The sequence below is a fragment of the Carassius carassius genome, chromosome 30 (genome assembly GCF_963082965.1).
Source record: "Carassius carassius chromosome 30, fCarCar2.1, whole genome shotgun sequence".
Taxonomy (NCBI): Eukaryota; Metazoa; Chordata; class Actinopteri; order Cypriniformes; family Cyprinidae; genus Carassius; species Carassius carassius.
Window position 1 is genome coordinate 14,124,530 of NC_081784.1, and position 21,327 is coordinate 14,145,856.

The following is a 21,327-nucleotide window of genomic DNA, read 5'->3' on the forward strand; positions in this document are numbered from 1 at the left end:
CACTAAAAATAAATAAAAAGCCTCGAAAGATTAGCCTGAATAAAAGCATACAAATACATAACCTGCAACTTCACATTATTAAGGAATATACATGCGATACATGATATATTTACACAAGCACCGTGATTCTGTCAAACTCCTCTTTCCTGTCAGATCCATCGCCCTCAAGAACCGGCTTTTTCTGTTTCTGCGCATGCGCAGTGACTGTCTTCCTGACTAGCCGGGTTCCGCCATTTTCTACTCAAGATTGAAAATAACACCAGTCCAGAATTGTTCACCCTAAAAATAAACCACACCTTAGATACTGAAAACAAGTTTTGTTAGCACTCCTTCCGGCATCCAAGAATGGAAGACGAGAGCCACCCAAAAACCCTGTAAGTAACCGTTAGCTGAAAACACAAATCCTGTCAGTGCTCCGTGAACAGCTGTTCAATCTACAGCACTACTGACACTCTTCTAGCAGCTAATTTAGCTCCAAAAACGACGTCCTACCAACGTTTTTGATATCGTATGCTGTTGGTAATCACTGCTTATAATAGGCAGAGTTTTGGTCAGCCATTATCGCTGACTTTACGTACAGCAGAAAGATCGAAAAGCTATAATCTTATTCCGGCGATTGTGTGAAACATAGCCGTAGCATGCTAAAGCTAAGCTAGCGGCTAATTAGTATAATAATATTAATCAAAACAACTAAATGCAAGTCAAATGTAATGAACATAGCTAAACTTGTATTGTATTTCAGAAGTTATGGTATATGGCTTTAATATGTGCATCAGTAAACCATTCTAATCAATATTCATGTGTTTGAACGAGCATGTCATTGTCGGGTGTTTTAGTAAAGGCCTGTTATCTAATCTCAGGCCTGCTGTTTTTCTACTTTAAGTATGAATTTTGTGTTTGGTACTACAATGTAAGATAAAAATCTCTCGTGAATTAACTCGATGTTTAACTGTCCCGCATAGTTTATTGTTGTGTGTAATGTGTTCCCGTCCTGAGGTCATTTGTTCATTAAAGGTATTCCTGGCTCATATAGATGCACTTTTTTTCTACACCTAGAGTAGATGATCTTATTAAAATGCTAAATAATCTCATTGTGTCATGTGTTTAACTTATGTGGACCAGCCTATAGTTACTGTTTATTATTTTTAATATGTTTTATCTGCATTTTCAGCTACGTGGGGAATCTTTCAAGAGATGTAACGGAGAACTTGATCCTTCAGTTATTTACTCAGATTGGGCCGTGTAAAAGTTGTAAAATGATAACAGAGGTAAACATCCATCACATATTACACTTTTTTGTTAATTTTTTTTTTCAGTGTAAATGGGTTTGTGTGGAAATGCCTATCAAACTCTACATTAGAATTAATATTTGGAATACATTTGCTTTTAAAACTACCCTCGAACAGACAAATCGTAATTTTAACATTTTCTTAAAATCACACCAGAATGGAAAAATTAAACAGTCTTCCACCCAATACCCATGACTTTGCAATAATATATTTTCCTGGCTTTCCTTCTCAGCAGTCCGATAGCAGCAGGAAGGTGAACTCTATTGGATTTTCTGTTTTGCAGCATACTAGCAATGATCCTTATTGCTTTGTGGAGTTCTTTGAACACAGAGACGCCGCAGCTGCCTTGGCCGCCATGAACGGAAGAAAGATTTTGGGAAAGGTATATCAAGTATAACAATGTTTATTGCGAAGCATTGCAAACCAGAATATCATGTTACCAAAGATAATGCCTTCAAGAAGTGTATTTGATTAACAGGAAGTCAAGGTAAATTGGGCAACCACTCCTAGCAGTCAGAAGAAAGACACATCCAGTAAGTTCTTTTGTATTATGTCAATTGTGGTTGATTTTTTAAGGTAGATTTTCTTAAATGTAGTTACATGTATTAAATGTCATCCTTCTGCAGATCACTTTCATGTTTTTGTGGGAGATTTGAGCCCTGAGATCACAACCGATGACATCAGAGCTGCATTTGCACCCTTTGGGAAAATTTCGTAAGTTCCCAGAAATCACACCCTTTTGTGGAATATGTTTTTTATTTTTTTTTTATTTTTTTGTCAAGTTGGTGGTTTTCGGTTACTTTGAGCCAGATGATCTCTGTATATTATTTTTTAAGCCCCGTTTTCCTAAAATCTTGGAAACCGTTTCAAAGTGTATTTATTCATTTGCTTATAAAATTATTGGTGTTTCTTAACATTTACATATTTTGGTAAAACATTGATGCAAAGATAAACATTTACTTTACATTTGTCATATGTGCTGTGATTAACTGGCAAATTTAGTCACATTTCTGTCAGTAATGAAGCCTTTATATTTAAAATACCTTCATGTCTCTTTAAACCTACACAGTTGTTTGTCACAGCAGTTGAGAACAGGATGTCATAGTTTTTATAGACCACAAAAAAAAAACATGATACATTGCTACACTGCAAACTTTTCAGAGTCTCCTTTAGCTCTGAGTGTCAGTTAATAGAGCTCTGATTATTTTACAGAAATGCTCATAGGATTGGACAGGAGCTTGAAGGCTAACAGCAAGGAACTGTGCACTCTGGGAACTCAGATGTAGATTTTTTTTTCTATTTACTCTTTGCTTTTCATATTTGTATACTGCAGTATTTTCCTATTAACGCTGACGTAGTGTAGAATTTTAACAAACCTCAGATAATTCATTAATATTTGCTTGTAAAAATTGTTTTATAATGGTTTTCCTAGTTGTGTTGATAGTTTGATTCTTCTAAAATTCTGAAAATGTGAATTTCTCGAAATTTGCAGCTTCCCAAACTCCGTATTGGTGGTAAAGAATTGACCAGGAAAAATAAAGAAATCTGTTAACAGGCCATGTATGCCGTTTAATTCCTTTTCTCTTTTGATATTTCTATGTACTCTTGAGTAGAATTAGAGACAACTGTTCAAATTAGGAATGCATGGTAATGACATTGTTGATATGAGAGATTGAGTACTAGTGATTAAGATGAAGATTGGATCATTATGTTGTGTCACAGGAAAAGTTGAAATCTTTGCAGGAGCTTTTAAATATACATGCAGTAGTGTAGGTTGCATGACATTGTACTTGTTTTTTATTTTATATATATATATATATATATTATTATTTTTTTTTAACTACCAGTAATTCAGAGAATATGCAGAAGTTGTACTTGTAGATTTGTTAGAGTAACTTATAATAACTGTGTCTCTCAGTACAGTACTGTGTGTGTGTGTGTGTGTGTGTGTGGTTCCTTTCTTTTTGAGATCTTTTAGCAAGCCGTCGCTGGACTGACTTTTCCATTGTTACGTTTTTCTTGCAGGGATGCACGAGTGGTGAAGGATATGACAACAGGGAAATCAAAGGGGTATGGATTTGTGTCCTTCTATAACAAACTGGTAAGGCTCCAGTACAGGAACACAGAGTGAAGGTTATTCTATTTCTGTTTACTACCATTCATATTTTAGCTGTAGTATTACAGATATTCAACCTACTGGAATGAGTCAGACTGTTGTTAGAGTGCTTTTCTGTTCGAGTGTAAGCTATTAGTCAGTTTAGTAAAAGTAATTATAAGCAAACTAGGATATTTATGTGGGTAGTTCCTAATTACACAGATGATCTATTAAACGACTAGAAGTGTTGCTGAGAGGTTATAGTTTGGTTTCGCTTTACATTTATGTTTGTTTAAGTCTGTTGTTTCTTCTTTTCTAGGATGCTGAGAATGCCATAGTACACATGGGGGGTCAGTGGCTCGGTGGACGGCAAATCCGGACTAACTGGGCAACTCGGAAACCTCCAGCCCCCAAGAGTGTGCAAGACAGTAAGCCAGATTTTGATCCACTCTGTCTTATCAGTTAGCTGTCTTTAGAATTGAGCTGAATTAACATGACTGAATCGGGGGAACTTTCAGACAGCTCCAAGCAGCTGAGATTTGATGAGGTGGTGAACCAGTCGAGTCCTCAGAACTGCACGGTGTACTGTGGTGGCATTCAGTCAGGTCTCACAGGTACGGCTGCACTTGCTCGTTTACTCTCCCGTTCTGATTATTAGTATGCATGCTTGCTCTTACACTGTTCTTTTCAAACAGAACACCTTATGCGACAGACGTTTTCTCCTTTCGGACAGATAATGGAGGTCAGAGTTTTTCCAGAGAAGGGTTATTCTTTTATCAGGTATCATTCAACTATTCCTCTGTTTTTAGTATTCTTAATATAAATATTATATTATTCTTAATATATATATTCTTAGTATAAATTCTTATATTTAGTCAGTTAGTCCACAGTCTCTGTGTAATGTAAAATATTGTAGAAGTGCCGGTAATTATATTTCAAGACGTGAATGGTTGCTTGAAGTGGTTAACTAGTGTAAGATGCCATTTGTACTTAATAATAGTAATAATTGCCAATGTCAAAAAGGCCAAATATAAGCCTGTTTTCCCAGCAGGGGGGCAGCATAAAAGGATGTAAATCATTTTATAATGTTACAAAGATTTATATTTTAAGTAAATGCTGTTCTTTTCCTTTTGTATTCAAGGTCCCTGAAAAAAAGTATCGATTTCTGTAAAAATATTAAGCATTTTTTACGTTAATTATAAGAAATGTTTCTAGTTTCTATATTATTTCTATTATGCATTATAGATTTGTTATTTTTAAAGGGAGCGTCAAGATTTAATTAGCCACATGGTGACAAAGACATCATTACATACAGCAGCATAATTTTCTCTCAGGTTCTCCTCTCATGAAAGTGCTGCTCATGCCATCGTCTCCGTGAATGGCACCACCATCGAAGGTCATGTTGTGAAGTGCTACTGGGGCAAAGAGTCGCCTGACATGGCCAAAAACGTTCAGCCGGTAATTCTTGTGAATTTGCTTTATCATAATCTCATTTTAATGTGGTATTAAATTCTTCCCATACTGACATTGTTTGAATCAGGCCAGCATATGTTTTTACCTAAACACACAAAGTAAAAAGCTCAAGTTCTTGATTTTGCAATCACAGATGGAGTATGGTCAGTGGGGACACTGGAATCAAATGTATGGTAATCCTCAACAATACGGACAGTACGTGGCGAATGGCTGGCAGGTGCCATCCTATGGAATGTATGGGCAAACATGGAATCAGCAAGGATTTGGTGTAGAGTAAGTTTATATATATATATATAATTTTTTATGTGTTATGTATTTCCTTTTAAATATGCAGGAACTTGAAAATGTTCACATCCACTTTTCATTGTTCTAGACAATCACAGTCCCCGGCCTGGGTGGGAGGTTTTGGGACGCAGCCCTCTCAGGCTCAGCCTGGCCCAGTGATGAACCAGGCTAACTTTGGCATGGCTGGGTACCAGACACAGTGATCTGACCTTGGTTCTTCATAACACACGCCTCTCAATTCTTTAGATCCTGCTCTCATAGGGAGGGTTGCTAAAGACTAATAGATGCACATTATCTTTTTCCCTACAAGCTTTGGATCTGAATCAGGAATTGCTTGATTGTAAAGATTCAAATTTAGATTAAAGAGGCAATTGAGATGAGCACTTTCAGTGGAAATCTGAATTCATTGACCAGATTTGTTCCTGTTTTAGTGGAATAGGAGATGTATTGTATCTCTTGCCCCCCCACCTTTTTTACTGCATATCTTGAGGAAAACTGCTGATTTTCCCATAAAACCTAGCTTCAGGAACTTCACGGGTACATTGCAGAAAGCCTGTGGTGTAAATGTTTTTTTTTTTTAACAAAGTATTTTCTTTTCTTTTTTTTCCTCTTCCTAAATAGCTGATCATGCGTTTGCGTATTCATTACAGTATGGACTTTGAATTTTGTACAAAAAAAACAAACAGCATAAAAAAAATCAATTCTGCATTCTGACTTGGCAAACAAATGTAAGTAAAGGCACTTTTTGGGGGTTCATTGGACCTGTGTCTTGTAAATGTTGACATGTAAATGAATTTCTATGTGCAGTGGTATATATTTAATCCACATTAGCTCCCCGTTCTCCTCCGATTCTAGAGCTCTTTGATACTGTGTGTATAATATATATTTTTACTCCAATTTACAGACAGTGAAATCTCTCCCGTTCACTATGGAGAAAGGGTCATAATGGCCATACCTGTAAATATCTTTTGATATCTTGGACTGGAATAAGGGTTTCAAAACATGCGCTCTACTTGACGGACTTTTGCAGAACTAATGCAGTGTATGTTAGACAAACATTACATGTGTGATTGACATTTACAAGCAAGCCTTAATTTTTGCTCGGTCACATACATTTCAGTTGAACACTTTTGAGACCCTCGTATGATTTATCTTAGAGCCTACTGTAAATTTGTCCCTTTGCTGTTTTAACAAATATGCGTGCCATTTTTGGGAAGCCAGAGAAAGGTTTGGATATTTTTTTTTCCTGGGGATGTTAAGGAATTGCATGTCTCAAACCATAATATTGAGGTTGCTCAAAGCATTGAATGTAAAAGGCAGAAATGTTTGAACACATCTTAGCATTTCAAGTTTTCTTTTTAGTGTAAACGAGTCAATAAATGAACTATTGAGAAAGAAACATTTTCTTGTCTAGACAGAATTATGGTCTGCTTTCAACATATAACTATTTGTTTTGCAGTTTCAGGTATTATAATTAATGTCAATTAGGAAAGGAGAAAGATGTAAATATATCTTTTTAAATATACAAGCAACATTGTTCTAAGATAAATGTATATACTAGTAGTTTTATACATTGATATGCTTCACACTATAAAATACATTTACAAGGGGTTCATATCAAAGTAAAGACTTCTCTACAAGGATATATTAACTTTCCAAAGACTGTAATACACATTGCACTGATGACTTTTCATAACAATATGTCAAATGTAACACTGTTACTCTATTCTCACTAAATTTAGCTCTCAGTGAAGTTTCCATACTATATTATTTGAAAGAATCTGTTAGCCATGAGATTAATGGACAATGCACAGGAGAATTTCTTTCATAAGAACTAATAGTAGTCATGAAAATGAATTCTTCAATAGGAAGGAAGGATCTGAGAATAGTTATCATTAGCCTGATACGGCTGAAACTCTCAGAAACTAGAGGGAATGTATTTTACACACCACAATACATCAATTACACTGCTCAACATTATTCAAGATTTAAAGTGGAAGATTATCAGACTGTCAGTCATATCGCCTCTTATAAATAGTACAGTACCTGCATGTTAAACAGCCTCTCTACTGTCACATTCTGCGTCTGTTTATCCACAGACCAGGCTTAGATGAAGCCTATTATTAGTCAGTTTTAAACTCCGGTTTTGATGAATTAGTGATGTGCAGAAGTACTGTTATCAGTGACGACCTGACATCCGAGTATAAACGATTCCTCATATTCCCCGTCGGATCACAGCATTTTCAAGCGGAGAACCAGCCTGGAATGGAAAGGCAAAAATTACCATAAGAAATCAAGTCTTAAAACCACTACAGCATCAGCCTGAAATAGATCTACATCTAAAGGCATGCAATGGCTGCTCAGTTCAAAATAAAGCTGAATTTAAAAATGATAAAAGCACATAAATTTAGTAAAACTTGATCTAATAGTAAAAAGGATCACTGAAAATGTACAGTACATGGAGGGTCCATTATTTGACAGCCTGTACTGGACAAAGTGGTATAATGATGAGCCTCTTCCGAATGGAAATCAATCCTTCATTTACTACGAGAACATGTTGTTAGGAGTCCCTCGCAGGAGCACAAAGACTTCCAGCAGGAGATTATTGAGTGTTTTGACGTTTACAGCGGAGGATGATAGCATGTTTGGACTAATCAACAGAACAGCGTGAGTGGCATTTATGATTGGTAACAGTCATATTTCCAAAGGCAGACCAAAGATACTCTACTTCTGATTACCTAGGATTATTTAATTTAGTTAATATTTATTATAATTATCATTTAAATAAACCATAAAATAAAATATTAAAAAATTATGTAACATTAAAGCAATCTGATATAATTTACTGTTCTATTCCTGCATTATATATATATATATATATATATATATATATATATATATATATATATATATACAGTGTTGGGGAAAGTTACTTTTAAAAGTAATGCATTACAAGATTGTGTTACTCCTAAAAAAGTAACTAATTACGTTACTTAGTTACTTTTTATGAAAAGTAATGCATTACGTTACTTTTGCGTTACTTTTTAAATATGAACAGGGCTTGATTGTTTTTAATATAAGAAGATATATTGCAAATGTATGTATATATATATATATATATATATATATATATATATATATATATATATATATATAAACCTTAAACAATTGTTTTCTTCTTGCCTTCAGATTAGTGGTTCAATTTCCAGCTACTGGTGGAGCAGTTCCATCCTACCAGATCCGTACTGTAAAGCTGATTTGTTACATCACCACGTGGGATTTTTTCATCATCGGCTGCGAGATCGTGATCTGTGCCTTCATATTCTATTACACTGTGGAGGAGATTCTAGAAATTCCGAATCCACAGACTTTCCCATTTTAACAGCATCTGGAACAGACTAGATATAGTAGTGATACGGGTAGGAAAACGGATCGCATCATTATCAAATAGTCTGGCCACAATAATAAACAAATCATCACTTAATTTGGTAAACATTACTTGACAAGAGCAGACTCTAACAGTAACTGTGTGTTTTTTTTATCAGCTTGCTTTGGTGGTAATAGTCTTCAGTGCATTTTGGACCATCAAAGTTGATGAGATATTTGGAAACCTTGACATTGTGAAAATGATGCCATTGACAGGACAAACAGAGTACTTGGGCCAATACAATTCTCCTATGTGTTCTTTGTCTTATTTGTGTTACTGGAAGGTTCTTCAGGTGCATGTGACTGAATAATTGTTTGTTCTAAATCATAAGTGTCTGTTTGTCAATTAACCCGATGAACTGAATTGAACAGAACATGTTTCTGGCCATCATCAATGACACATACTGGTGAAGGTGAAGTCAGAACTGCTTCTCAGAAAGATGAGTTCCAGATTGCAGATCTCATCAAACAGGTCAGTCATCCCAGTAAATGCATCTAAAAAGATATTACATTTATGTTTGGAAAGCTGTGTAATCATCACAAAAATCTACACTGTTGTTATTAGGTAGTTTAAATGCATGTTGAAATAATGCTTTCATTTTAGAGTTATGAAAAGACCTTCATGGGACTCAAAACTGAAAAAGGAACGTAAATGTAAAAATATCTCTGATGTTCAGAAGCCATGGATTCAGGTTCAAGTGAGCTATAGTTTAAAGATTTCAGGGATGCACTGAAAGAGTAAGTCTCAGGTGAAACATTCACGTATATAGCGACAACAGTGATGCGGAAGAACTCACTTATTCTGGTTGTGTGTCTCACATTTCAGAATGGGTCATGCTGACCACGAGATCTCAGCCACTTTCTCCAGATTTGACCAGGATGGGAACCAGACTTTGGACAAGCAGGAGCAGGAGAGAATGAAACAAGAGCTGGGGGGAAAAGGGTGTGTTTGATTTATATTTCACATCAGCTGGTTTGGCAAGTTAATGTTTCTTCATAGTGACATTAATCTAATATGGAGATTTTTCATATTTATTTTTACATTTACGTTTAATCATTTAGCAGACACTTTTATCCATGTTGACTTATAAACGAGGGCAATAGAAGCAAACAAAACAACAAAAGAGCAACAATATATGAGTGTTGTGACAAGTCCTGGTTCACATAGAAGTGTCTTTAGCCTTTTCTTTTTCTTAATTTCTTTTTCATTCATCTTCTCTCAGGACACACTCAATGAAGAGCTGTGTAAACTTGAAAACAGTGTTGAATCAGCAGATGACCACAGAGAGGAGACAGTTTCTCTGGAGGTCTTTCAGAGGTTTGTGCTCTAAATCATTGTTTCTCAGCTTCTCTGTTATCAGTGTTCAGTTTTTAGTATTATTTATATACTATTATAGTATTTATTATTTTGATTTAACTTCTATTTTTACAGTACTGCAAAGATTAGAGACAAAAATGATATTAGAGGGACTGTGATACAGTATTGGATCTGTCCCATGAATATGATGATGTTTTTTAATACTAAATAAACATACTTAAAGCCACATAAACAAATCTAAAACATTGAAATACTACCAGAAATATTACATGGATTACATAAAACATTTCTAATGTACTATTATATATTATCATATATTATTATATAAAAAATATTAGCAACACCAAAAACTGAAACTTTGTTTTAGCATATTATTTTAGGTTAAAAGCTATATTATAATAGTCTTTTTTATAAATATTTTAAAACAGTTTTGTTTAATATTTTCCCAATATATATATATATATATATATATATATAAACACATAAAAGTATAGAGCAAATAAAACTTCATTTCTGGATGTTTACAGATTTAAGTTTTTATTTTTTCTTCTTTCTTTTTAGGGTATATGATATAAATGTGTTATTTTAAGATTATGAGTAACAGACCATACAGTAATCTTACAGTAACACTTAAGGATTTATTTTTACATTTTACAGTAGGATTATATTAAAATAATTTTAAAAATAAAAAAAATGAATGAAATTAATATTACATAATAGTTTTTAAAATAAATGAAATATATTTATAATTAAGTGAAAATTAAACTGACACAAAATGATTTCAGCGTTCATTTTGTAAAAATTAAAAATGCACTAAAAAACAAATAAATTTTTAACATTTAAATTCTGATTAATCACAGGATAAACTACAGTAAACACTTACTGTACAAAACACTATTACACCACATTGTTATTATTATTAGCCTTCCATAGCCTTTCTTACTAATTGAGTTCAGTACCAAAATACAATTAAAAACAAATAAGTAAATACAATTTAGAATGCCATTTTAGCAAAATAAGATTGATGTATTTTTTGTATGTTTTCCAGCTTTGGCTTAGCTGAGCACACATTATACACTAATATTTGATACAAAGCAATGAACATCTCCCTTAAAGATTCACTGACAACTATGATTTTATCGAGTCATATTTACAACATTTCTGATGAAAGATTTTCTACAATTGCACAGAAAAAACATGTACCTTTTGCAACAATTAAAGCAGCTCTACTCCTAGAATGAGTCAGACTCTATTAAAGATAATCACTTGATTTCAAGAACCAAAAACATAAAATATTACATAGTAATAGAAACTTATTTGTATGTGTTATGAAGACTTTTAATATAATCATTAATATGAATTAATAATTATTTTTTTTCCTATAAATGTGTTATTTACTGTATGTTAGCTGTAGGCCTATAAGATAGATAGATAGATAGATAGATAGATAGATAGATAGATAGATAGATAGATAGATAGGTAGATAGATAGATAGATAGATAGATAGATAGATAGATAGATAGATAGATAGATAGATAGATAGATAGATAGATAGATAGATAGATAGATTAGACAAAAGAATACATTTATATTAAATTATTATTATTTCTGGAAACATATGTACAGTACATTTTGTTTTATTGTTTTTATAAGTAGTGTATTTATATTTAGAAAGGAATCACATTTGATGCAATGTAAATATTTTAAGACTAAATACATATTTATTCAATGGAAATAGTCGATTAGTTCTGAATGTGGATAAGCGATAGTTCTTATTCTCGTTGTTGCAGTCTTTGTTTACTTTATGATAAATATCGCCATCTGCCGTTCATATATAAAACACTGCAATGTTACTACATTTTTCTTTAAACAGCAAACGATGCTGCTTTGTTTTGTTTGTTTTGGACGACATTGATACATTAATACAAATTGACCCGGTTTAATTGCGGAAACAGTAACTTTTCTTTTTGGAGTAGGCCAGCACACGTAGCCTACGTCTTCAACATGTCTGTTAAAGATCTGGAAAGCATCTGCTGTGTACAAACATCTAGACGTCTTTAAGGTGTCAGTTTTACATGCAGTCTAAAACGACCAGTACCTGGTCGGGACGGGAGCGGGTTTTCTTCGTTAAACCCAGAGTTTCTTTCTTAAACCAAGAGTCTCCTCCCTCTTTTTAAAGTGTAAGCGATGTTTAAATACCTCATTCATTCATGCACGCTGTAAAAAAAAAATATATATATATATATACATTTCTTAGTGAGTATTTTTGGATTCTAAATTAAGTGCATTTTACTTAAAACAAGAAAAAACTATATTAAATGGAAACAAGTTTATTATTCTTACCCCAGATAATTAGCAAAATAAGAAAAACACTTATAAGACTAAATACATTATGTGATACATTATTTTCTTATGATATTTTCTTAAATATCTTAAGATATTTTGAGTGGAAATAACAAGACAAAAATACTAAGTAAGAAAAGCATTTTTTTTTTTTTTTTTTTTTGCAGTGCAGGTAATGCTACTGTACATTCAATCATTGGAGATATTTTCATCATGCAGACACTCTGAAAGTAAAAAATCCTGTAGATGAGGAGGCAACATTAATTCATAGGGAGTTACATTTACATCAGGAGAGGATTATTTGGAATTTTGTGCCATATCCGCATGCATATTTATATGGCTTTAATTATATAGTCATGTCGCACATGTTAAACTCAGAGTTAACCTAGATTCGACTGAACTAACTAATTTCAGCTGTTCTTGAATACTCATAGTTTCCTATCTCAGGGTAAGTCAAGTCAGAGTTCAAGTTTTAACTCAGAGTTGGTTGAACCTCCTTATTGAAACGTGTCCCTCTGCAATAACTGTTTTCATGCTAAATGTTTGTAATTATATTGCAAGTGACATGTAGATAGGGTTATCATTTTGTGGTTGTTTTAATTTTATTTATTTATTTATTTATTTATTTATTTATTTGAAATTCTCATTTATTTTTTGTTCAGAAGATTGGTTTCTTATGAAAATAAACAAACAAAGATTTGTTTTTTTAATGATTTAGAAACTTGATGAAGGCACGTTGACTGAATATTGTCAGACATGATTCTGACCTCCAGGCAATGCTCAGTTTACACTTTTGTGAATGCATTTTCACTGCTTTTAATTGTAAAAACGCCATAAGCAAAATGGAAACAAAGAGAGCAATACACCACCTGTTTCTGTTACTAAAGGTCATTTGTTTTCATTTGCTTTAATTTCACTACACAAACAAGATCTAATTTAATAATTTAGTGAAGTATACTCCTTCATTTCCTCCTTGATGAGATAAAACATTTCCTCATGAGTATTTATGAGAAGGTCCAATTTTGTTTTGACTATTTACAGGAAGTCAGAGGAACTCACAGAAGTGTTCAGTTTGAGCAGCGGAAACTGAACATATTTTTTTTTTCATAGCTGTGTGAGTCACTGGTAACATGTGGTTAGCTAGTGTAAATCATAGCATTGTAAGTACATGCTAACATGTAATGACAGGCCATAAAACAAAGCCAGTGATTATGCTTATAAAATGCTAATATCTTAACATAGCCGTGAAGTTAGTCTTGTGTTTATTATCACTTTACATGCCATAGCCTAACAATATGTCAGACATCCTCAAGTAACATTTTGCAGAGGTATCAGACCATATGCTAACAAGTATGTCTGAACAGCTCAGAAATAATTTTCTGTCCTTTTAAAAAGAACAATATCATGCTCGTCACAATCTGAGAAAATGTCCATGTGCTCCTCAGCTGCTTCTAGCAAGTTCATACTGGGTCACAAAGATTATGGAAGCTCACCACCGTAGCTTTTAGAATAACAAGACATTCATCATTGTGTTTTGTAGACTCTTGGACTAGGAATGATCACAACAAATATGAAATTCAGAGCAATTCAAACAAGTTAATTCAGTTATCACACAAGTCATGAGTTCCTATTTGTTGCTTTGCACTGAGTCATGAGGACTGTTCTAGGAAGGATAGGATTTAAAGGGGAATGTACACAGTGAAAAGCAAAAAAAAATGACTACATTAGGTAACATCAGCAGGCCATTTCCAGGGTTAGAAATATATCTTCGGTAATGTTCCCTCTGAATACAACCGACTGTCATATATATAAACAGATTTTATTTTTATGTTTTTGAAAGAAATAGCTTAGACTCACCAAAGTGTTACTTGTTTAATCAAAAATGCAGTAAAAACAGTAATAATTGTAAAATATTATTACAATTCAGAATAATAGTTTTCTATTTTCATACATTTAAAAAGTATTTTATTCCTGTGATGGCAAAGCTAAATTTTTAGCAGCAATTACTGCAGTCTTCAGTGCCACACAATCCACTTTTGTTCAATTTAAATAAATAGTAGCTAAGTACTAAATAAAATGAAATAAAAGTACTGATTTTTTTTTTTTTTTTTTTTTTATCTTACTGACCCTGCACTTTTGAATAATAGTGTGTGTGTGTGTGTATGTATATATATATATATATATATATATATATATATATATATATATATATATATATATATAGTTTCAGATGACCTCACTGAAACATGCTGATCATATCTTCAAATTGTATTGCTAACATTGCTAATCATCTGAAATAAAGATGTTTCTATTTATGGAAATTTGTATTATTTTCCATCGTGAATGAACACAAAAACTGGTTCCATCATAACTTTTATTGAGAGCAATATACAGTACAAAACAGTAAAAGGGATAGTTCACCCAAAAATGAAAATTCTGTCATCATTTACTAACCCTCATGTCGTTCAAAACCTGTAGGAGTTGGTTTCTTATGTTGAACTTAAAAGAAGATATTTTGAAGTTTGCTGGTAATCAAACAGTTGGTGGTTGCCATTGACTTCCATAGTATTTTTTCCTGAACTATCCCATTAACTTAAATTAGGCCGAATATCATTCAGTCTGACCCTGAGGGTTCTACATTACAGTGTGGGTTCTCCTTATCAAGGCCATGAGCTCTCTTAAGCACTCAAAACACCTACCTGACTCTAAATAAACACATTTCTGAGTGTCAAACATCAAAATATTGGCAAGAGTATTATCCGATGAGCTCACAGATCCTTAAGGTCAGCCAGTGAACTGCTCCTCACTTTGGATTCTGTAACTGGGTCTTCCTAAACATGACTCTTTATGGTAGTAATAGTTACCACAGTCTATCTTAGAGGACTTCTGTAAATTCACATATATTGCACAGTGTCAGTTCAGACCTCATGTTTTGTGCAACTGTCCTGGTCTGAATATTTGTCTGTTTGGAGTCCACAAGTGATCAATTTATCTTGCTGCAAGCTACATTATGACCAAAAACACGGCACGTAAGTTCAGTTCTACTGGGAAAATCCCAAACCCATCTATGCAGGAGAAATCTGCTGATTGCTGGACAGGGACGGTTGTTGTTAATTTGGGACTAGTCCACCCACCCCAGTAGTGTAATATTTCTAATGCTGTTCTTAGATGAATGAGAGCCTGCCTATCTCTGAGCTGTGTCACCCCTCTTATGTCACACGTCCAGGGGGTTCTGGGGCCCCTCGGCCCCCTGCGGAGGGTCTGGCTGGAGCCTGCAGATGGGCTTGTTGCACATGGGGCAGACGCTGCGAATTTCCAGCCATTTCACCAGACACCTTAGCAGGAGACAAAGTGAAAAGAGGAGAGATGGGTCTGTTATGCAGCAGCTATAGACTCAAGTGCTTTTATGCATTATGGCCACATCACAAGATGACAGGCTGAAACTGCAAGATGTTTTTCAATAACAAAAAGTCTGACAGATGTTACTCAAGGTTAATACTCATATTTAAGTTGCAATTCCTTGACAGCTTAACTTGTGGTTCTTGTTTTAGTGCCTCTATTAGCATTCTGTGTGTCAGGAATCTACATGCTTGAATGTTCTTAAAGGCATTTTTGTTTTAAATGTTCACATTGTAAAATAATCAATCAGTGTTTACAGAATTCTACTGTATTATTTTCAGAATTCAGAAACATAATGAGAAAGGCTGGGTAGTGTCACAAGATGGTGAAAGATCTTACTTTTTGTGAAACGCATGAGAACAGGGGCAAACCCCTAATTCATCCCGGCTTCGAAACTCTTCCAAGCAAACTGCACAGGTCTGCTGCAAAGTTAAAGAGGATGGAAGAAAAAACTGAGACAGTCAGCAGCTTTCGGTTCATTTATATTTTCTAGTTTATTTATATTTCATTGAATTATTTTTATTTTCTCATTTAAACAATTGTAATAGTTCCAACCATTGTTAATACAATAATGCAGATATTTGCCTAAAAATTTAAATTCTTACTCACTCTGTCATCCCAAAACTTGTTGGAACAAAATAAAAAAATTATTATGCAGCAGAATGTTCAAGCTGCTTTTTTTATTAAAGGAATATGAGAGTTGATGGTAAGAACTGTTATACTTTTATTAAATAAAGGGACGAAATCAGCTTGGCTATTCAGCCTGAAATGCTGTTTTGTGTTCTATGGAAGAAAGTAAGTCACACAGGTTTAAAATAACATGAGTGAGTAAATTATAGAAATGCCAGATTTTACATTAGAGTGAACTAAAGGTTTTTTTTTTTTTTTTGGTAGTTCCTTACTCCAAGAAGACTCAATTTTTTCCCTGGACCTTTTAGAATGACCTGTAAGAAAAAAAGATGTTTAATTATTAATCTTATTTATAATTAGTATATGCATCTGTGAGTGTGTTTATACACACACACACACACACATATATATATATATATATATATATATATATATATATATATATATATATATATATATATATATATATATATATATATATATATATATATTAAAAAATACATAAATTACCTCATTATATCCATATTGTCCTTGTGTACCCTGTCTCCTCAATCTGTGAAATATATTAAAATGAAGCTTACATTAAAAATAAAAAATAAATCTGTTTACCTTCAAATTTTTTCATTACAGCAGTTTAATGTTCTGTTATTTGCTGATTGCACTGTTTTAATGCATTCAGCTTTTCACATTTATTTATTAATTTATTTTCCTTCATTATAAATTTCATTTTTATTTTTCTAGTTTTTTCCTTTTTCGTCATTTCAAATGGACTTTTAGTATATTTTTTACTTTCTTTAATATGCCTATGGAAAGGACAATGAATTACCATTGTCTATGAAATAAAATACTAAATAAATACACTTGCCATGTTATGTTTAATACAGCTGTTTATCTTCATTTTATGAAGATATCCACAACACTTTCACTGTTATATAGTTTATGATACCTGAACAGGTAGCAACAGAAGATCATGCTCAACATGAAAATGAAGAGGCCTATTCCAAGAATGATGACATAGACATTGAGTGGAAGACGGCCGGTGATGTCTGAGGTCATTTTGCAGAAACTGTCTGTAATCTGTTATTCTGCGTCACATAGGCATTCTGCAAGAGAACAAAGAAAACCATGGATTTTGGTCAAAAATATTTGTTAGTGGTGGGAGTCATGGGAGCTCATGACTGTTTAGCTTTTATTTTTGCTCATCCTTTTTTTATCAGTAAAATAAATATAAAATTGAAATGTAATAAAAGCATAGACATTGATTATCTCACTCATAAAACATAAATCTGTTAGGTGAGTGGGTCGCATATTTCTTTCTTTCGGACCCTTGAAAGACAACTCCCATCACTGTGATTATCATGTGTACTCTTCTCAGTGGCCCCTGCATGCATATTGCATACTGTGAGCCTGCAGACTGTCCTCGTGTTTCTCAACTCAATGTAACACTGCTCTCAGTGTTGGACCTCTCTGAGCAGCATGAACTTTTCACTGTAATACATCTTTAAAACTGAAAAACAAGAGATGTCACAGTGGTGTTGGGTGATGTGTTCAACAGATAAGTGCAATAGTTTTTGTTTTAAAGATCATTATTTACTGTACAGTTTATTGAAGGTTATTCTAGATTGCACCTATAGGTTCTGTCCCTCATAAAAGTTAGGAGGGTAAAACTCAAGAGTATTATGTCGATGCATTTTATGATTTTTATTTTTTTATTACAGCAAAATACTATGGCTGTTAATATGCCATACAAAATTGGACAGAATTTTAATTTGGTGTATTACAGGCAATTTGATACAACCATCTCTTTGTCTTTGTGGTGATGGAAAAAACTTGTCAAAATCATCTTGTGTTTTTACTCATTTAAATAGCTAGCTGTTTATTTACTTAATCACGCCTTGAAGAAGTCCTCCAAAGCCCCAAAATAAGTGTACCATGTTGACTTTTAAATTCAAGCTAATTTATCACACGTGGGAGAATTTCCTGAGCAGTGAACATAGACAACAATGGTTTAACCTACTGTATATCCTAAAGCAATACATGTAAATAACAACACAAACCCAGTCAGCATGATGTTACAAGGCTTTTAGTTGTATCCAAAACGAATCAATTGTCTATATAATTTGGTAGAATCAATATTCCTCTTGGGCACTCTGAAAATATTAATGTTTTCCGAATGTCGGTCAGTATATTCAAGCTGCCATTAGACCCAAACACTGTTAGCATAAAGAATAGACATCCTCACTTCATTTCACTGTGCTTGCAGATGAAACAAAAGCAGACAAGAAATGCTCCATTGTGCTGAAGCACAACGGCAGAAGAAAAGAAAGGATGTTATTGTTCTTGGCTAAAAAAAACATTTATTAAACTACATTTAAAAATGATATATAGCTTTATATCAAACCACTATTCTTAAGTATGCTTTAATAAATAAAAAATGTATTTATTTTAGTCCAACAGTCTGCTGTTACCCATAAAGATCAAGAAAAAAGAAAAGGTTTACAGACCATAACATTTAACTATATCAATCAACTACAATTTTCAAATGCTTCAGAAAACAGAAATAATTGCTTGTGGTCCATTAGTTCCTGATGGAGAGACAATGTACTAACAATGGTTAACAATTTAGAGTTATAAATTCTGTGTCAGAATTTCAAGCCTTTTAAATGCAAGTAATGGATAATATCTTATTATTCAACCAATAAATTATAAATCTTTCTTACTGTTTAGAGATTAGCATATTCAAAAGAGAGATCAAGTGAGTGTTTGGCAAAGAGAGTGAAGCTTGGCCAATTGTCTGTGCAGAAATTGGTGCACCCTTTCTGTCATAAAGCCACCATCTGGTCTGTCTGTGCGGGGTTGAGGGGGAGGCACGAGATGGAAAGGCCTCACCAACCCAAGTAGGAAGCACTATTTGGGGGGGAAACAATAATAACTGACCTTGGAATCGAATGGTGCCAAACGACCACACAATATTGTGTCTAACACAATAGATACAGACACAAAGTTTGTCTCTCTAGGTTGCACACAAGTTCAGGTCTTAGAAGAGAGTGTGCCAATCAGAAGAAAGGTAAAAAGGCTTGAGTTTTTGGGTGAAGGGGTTGGTGGTAGTAATATATAGAGGATTTTAGTTCATTATTGATAGAAAACCAGTGGGAGGGTCCGGGGCTCTGTGAATAACACATGATTAGGGAGCTGGCCAGAGTATGTAGCCACTAGAAATGAAAGGAAGAAGAGCAAGAGGATGGGGTTATGATTCATACTCACCGTTACACCACTGGAGAGGTGCTAGATTGCTCCGCTATACCAAATGATCCAGTAACTTGTGTCCAAGGAGACAGTGCTGAAACCGGGCCAAAAGAGTGGGCCGATCCCCTCACTCAAAACCAGATGAATAATACAAGTTTTACACTTCCAAATCTCCTACCACAAAAACAAGGCTTAAGAATCTTCAGCGCCTCTGGTTAACACATTAAGATCACCCAGCAGCTCCTTACAAGTGCATGGAGGAAGGCAGGACGATCAACACGGGAACAAACCAACACCTACTTCTTGGTATCTATGTTTTGTTCAACCACAGGCAAGTTAAAATAACACAGAGCACTCTTTTTTTCCAGCATCATGATCCAGATCCAAAACCAAGCAGCAGCACAGAATATGAAAGATTTGCAATGTGTCTTTAACACGAACAATGGATTCCCATCTACCTCCGCTTGACCTGAAGTTGTTGTCACTGGCTTTCTTCTTCTTTTTTGTCTCTCTGTAGAGTCACAATAACAAAACAGCGAGAGAGAAAATGTACATCACAGAGAGTCACAGAATTCTTTGTCTGTCTTCAAAACACTGTCACAAGGCTCACCCCTTCTTGCCGTCAGCCACTTTCCTCTAGTCTCCTCACTCAAGATTATCGACCTCAACGTTACAATCAAGCCTTTTCCTTGGTAACAAAGGAAGAGGAAGAGCGGTGGCACACAGCCTTCAGAGCGAGAGCTTGTGAATGCAGCCCATTCAAAGATGTGTCTTTCTCATACCATCTGGTCTGGCTTCTCTGCTGCAAAGACACAAAGGATAAAATGCATTTCCTAGACAAAGTGATGAGATTCCTGTGCGTTTCCTGTCGCCTTTTACAGCAGCCCTGCCTCCACATAATGGTGCCGATGACTTCTCTCCTGCTCAGTTTGTAAACAGATCTCAGCTCATGTGATTCGCTGTCTGGATCACAGCTCTCCTTTCACCCGCCCCCTCCTCGCTCTCCCCCGCTTCCTTTCTATTCTGTGCACCCTCTCTTCATCCTTCTTCTCTCCAGCTGAAAGCTATTAAGAGGTAACAGTGACCAGGCGAGCAGACAGGCAGGCCGAGTCAGACTCTCCCTGATGAGTCTGTGAAAGACAAGGCTGGGAGGGGAATGAGGGCTGAATCACTTTACTTGACTGGTAGTCACGAAAACAGCAAGAGACTACAGAGGGAAAACAGTGAGAGTGTGAAGCAAGAGAAAAAAAGTCAAATAGAATAGAATAGAATCTAAGGAGGATACTCTTAGAGCAACCCTACCATAAAGCCAAACAATTAAAATATAGCATGTGGCAGAAGCAGTGACGCCAGTCATTTTGTCACTGCAAAAATAAATAAACAAAACACAGCTAATTACACGGTTTTAGTTAACAGGTTTACTGTGTTTTTAATTCATGTTCAGAGAGGAAATATACTGCTGATTCATGTTGCGCATTATCAGTGTGTTATGTAAAAGGTGCTTTTGCTAAAACCCCCTGCAGATGTCAAAATAAGCTCAACTGATAACATTTGTGGCATAATGTTGACTGACAGAAATGTTTGGCCTTGTTGTCTTTAATAAAAAAAAATAAAAAACACCTTTTTTCACAATTAAAGTGAGACGGGGCTTTAAAATAAATGTGGAGCTTATAACTTTATGAAACTACTATTTATTAGAATTTGAATAAACTCAATTCTTCTTAGAAATTCATTGGTTTTGAGTATTATTTGTGCATAAAGGTGTTCAAATTATTTAACCCTAACCCTAATGCCAATGAAGTTGCCAGATTGTATATAACTTT

General features: G+C 34.3%; 2 protein-coding genes across 8 annotated transcripts; one reads left to right on the forward strand and one right to left on the reverse strand.

Annotated features, from left to right (window-relative positions):
* Positions 1–198: 198 nt before the first annotated feature.
* LOC132110685 (nucleolysin TIAR-like) lies at positions 199–6,541 on the forward strand. 5 transcript variants are annotated; one of them, XM_059517499.1, is made up of 12 exons: positions 199–374; positions 1,172–1,268; positions 1,573–1,671; positions 1,768–1,822; positions 1,916–2,003; positions 3,315–3,390; positions 3,704–3,812; positions 3,903–3,998; positions 4,080–4,164; positions 4,719–4,842; positions 4,991–5,130; positions 5,231–6,541. In XM_059517499.1, the coding sequence occupies exons 1-12, from the start codon at positions 346–348 to the stop codon at positions 5,343–5,345; spliced, it is 1,113 nt and encodes a 370-aa protein (XP_059373482.1). In that variant the 5' UTR covers positions 199–345; the 3' UTR covers positions 5,346–6,541. The 5 variants fall into 5 exon arrangements, with proteins under 5 accessions (XP_059373482.1, XP_059373481.1, XP_059373485.1 ...); XM_059517498.1 differs by having other exon boundaries at positions 201–374; positions 1,522–1,671; XM_059517501.1 differs by lacking the exons at positions 199–374; positions 1,172–1,268; positions 1,573–1,671; positions 1,768–1,822 and adding exons at positions 2,502–2,571; positions 2,782–2,849 and having other exon boundaries at positions 1,943–2,003.
* Positions 6,542–14,589: 8,048 nt separating this feature from the next.
* On the reverse strand, positions 14,590–20,512 carry LOC132110686 (RING finger protein 122-like). Of its 3 annotated transcripts, none has more exons than XM_059517505.1 (6): positions 20,115–20,512; positions 17,205–17,361; positions 16,769–16,811; positions 16,531–16,572; positions 15,968–16,050; positions 14,590–15,564 (listed from the first exon to the last, which is right to left on the reverse strand). In XM_059517505.1, exons 2-6 carry the CDS (start codon positions 17,312–17,314, stop codon positions 15,444–15,446), a joined length of 399 nt encoding a protein of 132 aa, XP_059373488.1. In that variant the 5' UTR covers positions 17,315–17,361; positions 20,115–20,512; the 3' UTR covers positions 14,590–15,443. The 3 variants fall into 3 exon arrangements, with proteins under 3 accessions (XP_059373488.1, XP_059373486.1, XP_059373489.1); XM_059517503.1 differs by lacking the exon at positions 20,115–20,512 and adding an exon at positions 19,523–19,773; XM_059517506.1 differs by lacking the exon at positions 20,115–20,512 and adding an exon at positions 17,584–17,982 and having other exon boundaries at positions 17,205–17,343.
* Between the last annotated feature and the right edge of the window lie 815 nt (positions 20,513–21,327).